The sequence below is a fragment of the Malus domestica genome, chromosome 13, assembly GCF_042453785.1.
Source record: "Malus domestica chromosome 13, GDT2T_hap1".
NCBI classification, from domain to species: domain Eukaryota; kingdom Viridiplantae; phylum Streptophyta; class Magnoliopsida; order Rosales; family Rosaceae; genus Malus; species Malus domestica.
Window position 1 is genome coordinate 27,187,175 of NC_091673.1, and position 5,434 is coordinate 27,192,608.

General features: G+C 38.7%; 1 protein-coding gene across 1 annotated transcript; it reads left to right on the forward strand.

The window, feature by feature from the left end:
• The first annotated feature begins 340 nt into the window (after positions 1-340).
• Positions 341-808, forward strand: LOC139190908 (uncharacterized). Its single transcript, XM_070811398.1, has one exon. The coding sequence runs from the start codon at positions 341-343 to the stop codon at positions 806-808; it is 468 nt and encodes a 155-aa protein (XP_070667499.1).
• Positions 809-5,434: the final 4,626 nt, after the last annotated feature.

Here is a 5,434-nt window from a genome sequence, read left to right on the forward strand (position 1 = left end):
GTCATTCACCTTACATCAACCACACTTTCCATAGCTTGTCATTCACCTTACATCAACCTTTCTTAGTTGCTTGTAAAAGCTTCTTTACTTGTAATTTGGTTTTTTGCTTTTCCACTTGTTATGGCAGATTTTAGGGATTGTGTTTGTGTAGTTATCCTACAATCTATTGTAGCTTTCTTTTGGCTCTCTATAAAAGTTGTCTTCACTCTCTTGTAACATTCATAATGAAATATACAACAAATATTGAAACCAAAATTCAACATGGTATTAGAGCAGGAACCATAAGGTCCTGACTTTGTTTTTTTTTTTTTACTTCTTCATTTGCTCATCATCGATAGAGATGGCAGAAGAAAATGTGTCTAGTGCCGACAGTGCCTCATGCTCCTCCCCAAACTTAACCCAAGGGGTTAAGAACAATCCAAATCAACGACTCTGCTCGGTGCTACTGAACGAGTTCAACTACCCACCTTGGTCAAGAGCTGTGTCACTTGCTCTAGGAGGAAGATCGAAGCTAGGGTTTATCAATGGAAGCTCTAAGCCCCTAGAATCCACTTCACCAACTTACGATGCATGGCATACTATTGATCAGCTGGTCATGTCCTGGTTACTTAACTCCATGGAGCCAAAACTGTCTAAGCTTTTCAGCTACTCAGAGTCTTCCTTTCTCCTATGGGAGTCTATCAAAGACATGTATGGCAGCCAAAACAACTCAGTTCGCATCTTTCAACTGAAGAAGAGTGTGGCTAGTTTAAAGCAAGGTGATCACTCATTTGTTCAACACCTTGGAAGTATGTTCACACACGACTGATTCCGCTGTGCTACTGAAGATGGCTGATGAAGACAAGGTTTTTCAACTCTTAGCAAGCTTAGAAGCGAAGTATGAAGACCTGCGTAGTCACTTGTTAATGACTCAAGAGCTGCCCTTCTTTACCACCGTGTGTCATGTAGTCCAGAGAGAAGAAACTCGACGAAGAGTGATGAACGTTGAGCCCAAATCCAACTCTGAAGCTAGGGTTTTCACAACAAATCACAAAGCAACTGGTGATAGGGTGCTTGGCAAGAAAGCAGACTGGAGATGTTCTTATTGCAACATGAAGGGACATTTGAGAGAAAAATGTTGGATTCTTCATTCGGAGTTAAAGCCTAAGTTTAATAGGGAAGGCAAGATGATCAAAGATGGGAAGGGTGGAGTCACTCCAAAAGCATTTCATTCAGCTTGTTCCTCAACTGATGGGATGGCCAATTTCTCAACAAATCCTGTGTCCTTGATTAACGAGTTTGCTGCTTTTCTTCAAAAGAAGCAAGGAAGCACTAAACCTGATGAAATGACACCTGAAATCCCTACTGCAATGCTAGGTAAATTTGCTGGATTCTTGGCTGGCTCGGAGAACACATTGAAAGGCAATATTCCAAGTATTATTAGTGCCATTTCCATTGCTTTTAATGCAAATGTTACACATGATTTTTGGATTATTGACTCTGGTGCCACTGATCATATAACTAATAAACCCTCTAGTCTCCACGATTTTCAAAGAACTATTGATCCAACTCATGTATCTGTTGCAAATGGGAAAGGGGAACCTATTCTAGGGAAAGGAAATATTAGATTGCTAAGTGATCATATTGATTCCACTGCTCTCTATGTACCCTCTTTTCCTTTTCAGCTCTTGTTAATAGGAAAAATCACAAAAACCTTAGATTGTCTTGCCATATTTTCCCCTCACAATGTTGTGTTTCAAGACCGAGTTACTTAGAAGAAGATTGGTGAAGGGTTCTTCTTGAATGGACTCTACTATCTCTCAAAGGAGTCCAATTTTGTCAAAAAGCTCAGTGTCAACTTAAGTCAAGTTCAGGAACACCAACTTTGGCATCAACGCCTTGCCTATCCCTTAAAACATGTGATGACTAAGTTGTTTCCCTTTTTTTTGTAAAAACACACTGGAGTGTGAAACTTGTCAAATGTCAAAAGCCACTAGACTTCATTTTGTTACCTCTAATTCTAGAACTAGTAAACTTTTTGAGCTTGTTCACTCTGATATTTGGGGTCCTTTTCATGTAGAATCCTTTGATGGGTATAGATATTATGTGACATTTATTGATGACTATTCTAGAGTAACCTGGTTGTATCTTTTAAAACTTAAAAGTGATTTGTTTGATGCTTTTAAGGACTTTCACAACCTAATCACCAATCAATTTTCATCTAAGTTATATATGTTAAGATCAGATAATGGTACCGAGTACACTTCCAATAACATGAGTAATTACTTGAGCAATTATGGCATTTTGCATCAAAATAGCTGTGTTGGTACACCATAACAAAATGGTGTGGCAGAGAGAAATAATCGAGACTTATTGGAGAAGACTCGATCACTTATGATCCAAATGAATGTTCCTAAGAAATTTTGGTCTCAAGCTCTACTCACTGCTACGTACATCATTAATAGACTGCCAACTCGGGTGTTGAATAATAAATTTCCTTTTGAAGTCATGAAGGGCAGGCCTATAAGCTTGTCTCACCTCAAAACCTTTGGTTGTACTTGTTATGTGCACATTCAAGCTCTCCATCATGACAAACTTGACCCTCGAGCTTTCAAATGTGTGTTTATAGGATATGCCAGTTCTCAAAAGGGTTAGAAAGTGTACAACATTAACACGGGGAAGCTGGCAGTCTCTAGAGATGTGCGATTTGATGAATATTCACCTTATTTCCACAAAGGGTTGGAGACTAATGCTAATATGGAAGATCTTATGGACCTATTTCCACTACTTATTCCAGCAGAAATTCATGAAGTCATTCCTGCTCATATCAGCACTGATAATTCTCAACTCACTGAGAGTGTAACTAATGCAGTGCCAAGCTCCTCTGAACCATCAGAAGCTCAACCAAATTAGCAAGCTATAAGTGAACAAAGAAGAATCCTACACGAGATAGACATCCACCAGTGAGGTTACAAGAGTATGCTACTTACACTGCAAGGCATCCTATCTTTGCAGCCATTTCTTATCACAGATTCTCATCTTCTCATACTTTTTTCCTTAACAAAGTGTCCCACACTTTCGAACCAAGGAATTTTCATGAAGCTACATGCATGCCTGAGTGGCAAGATGCTATGACTAAAGAGCTTCAAGCTCTGAATGACAACCAAACATGGAGTATGGTGGATCTTCCAAATGGCAAGAAGGTCGTGGGAAGTAGGTGGATATATAAGACCAAATTCAACTCCAATGGAACCATTGAAAGACACAACGCACGGTTAGTAGCACAAGGCTTTACTCAAACCTATGACATTGACTATAAGGAGACCTTTACTCCTGTTGTCAAAATGAACACAGTGAGGGTATTGTTGTTTGTGGCAGTCAATAATGCATGGCCCTTATTCCAAATGGATGTGAAGAATGCATTTCTTCATGGGGATCTTGAAGAAGAAGTGTACATGAAGTTGCCTCCTGGTCATCCAAGAGAAAATGAACCCAACAAGGTCTGCAGACTTCACAAAGCCATATATGGTCTCAAACAATCCCTTCGAGCTTGGTATTCGAAGCTTAGTTCAGTCTTGAAGTTGCAGGGTTCAAAAGGAGTCATGCTGACTGTTCTTTGTTTGTTCGAAGTAGTATTGCTGGCAAATTGGTTGTACTTATATATGTTGATTACCTAATTATTACAGGTGACAATATAAGTGAAATCAAGACGCTTAAGCAGTCACTTCACCAAAAATTTGCCATTAAAGACTTGGGGCCCTTGAAATACTTTCTTGGAATTGAGGTGGCTACCTCTTCAAATGGATTGTTCTTGAATCAAAGAAAGTATGTTCTCGATCTTCTAGATGAAGCTAACATGATGGAATGTAAACCAGCTCGGACACCCCTAGCTAGCAAACTTCAGTGGCATGAAAAAGGTGAACCTTTCTCGGTCCCTAGTGTTTATCAGCGAATGGTTGGGAAACTTATTTATCTCACCATTACTAGGCCTGATATCTCATATTCAGTTAGCCTAGCCAGTCAGTTCATGCACTCTCATACTCTAGTTCACTGGGAAATCGTCAAGAGAATACTTCGATATCTCAAGGGCTCAGTAGGAAATGGGATAATTATGAAGAACAATGGATCAAATCACATCTTGGACTACACAGATGCTGACTGGGCTGGAAATGCCCTTGATCAAAAATCCACAACAGGTTTTTGCACATTTGTTGGAGGGAACCTTGTCACTTGGAAGAGCAAGAAACAAACTGTTATTGCTCGATCTAGTGCCGAAGCTGAGTATAAGGCTATGGCAGCAACAGCCTGTGAACTCATATGGTTGAAAGGTCTTCTTTCCGAGCTCATATTCACAAGCATGGCACCTATGTCCTTGTATTGTGATAACCAAGCTGGCATGCACATTGCCTCCAATCTAGTATTCCATGAAAGGACCAAACATATTGAAGTTGACTACTATTATATTTGTGCTCAAGTTCAATCCAAGGTGATAGACACCGTTTTCACACGCAGCCACAATTAACTTGCTAATTTATTCACAAAAGCACTAGACTCTACTCAATTTCAGCGTTTGTTGTGCAAGCTTGGATCAATCAATCCCCTTGATCTAGCTTGAAGGGGTGTATTGAAACCGGTTGTATGTATGAGTTGTCATCGGCTAAAGTCACTTTCCATAGCTTGTCATTCACCTTACATCAACCTCACTTTCCATAGCTTGTCATTCACCTAACATCAACCTTTCCATAGCTTGTCATTCACCTTACATCAACCTCACTTTCCATAGCTTGTCATTCACCTTACATCAACCTTTCTTAGTTGCTTGTAAAAGCTTCTTTACTTGTAATTTGGTTTTTTGCTTTTCCACTTGTTAGGGCAGATTTTAGGGATTGTGTTTGTGTAGTTATCCTACTATCTATTGTAGCTTTCTTTTGGCTCTCTATAAGAGTTGCCTTCACTCTCTTGTAACATTCATAATGAAATATACAACAAATATTGAAACCAAAATTCAACAATATGGTTGGAATTGAGACTTTTATTTCCCGAATAATAATTTTCAACTACAAATTTTGAGTTTTTTTTCTTCGAACAAATGATATTACCTACATTAATGGGAAGAGTGTGAGTTTAGCGTCACATTGGACTAGTAATAATATGGTTTAAATTCGCTTTTGGAGAAAATCAAAATTAAGACCTCTCACTTATAACTGAAAATGAATTTCACTAGACCGTAATACAAAGTAGCAATTCTGGTTCTTAAAGAATAGTATGGACCAAGAATAAAGAAGAAACCTTATGTGGTATAGTTATTAGTTCCTCGTAGTTATTAGTTTCTTCAAAACTTTAGGACCTGCCTTGAAAGATAGAATCGCCTTTACATCTATCTATACGTATTAATATATCGACGAGGTCGGTATATTCACACATGCTATATAATGGCTTTGATAAAACAAAGGAA

Bases quoted from the DNA above. Each gene is read 5' to 3' on its own strand.
- LOC139190908 (XM_070811398.1), top strand. From the start codon at position 341: ATGGCAGAAGAAAATGTGTCTAGTGCCGACAGTGCCTCATGCTCCTCC.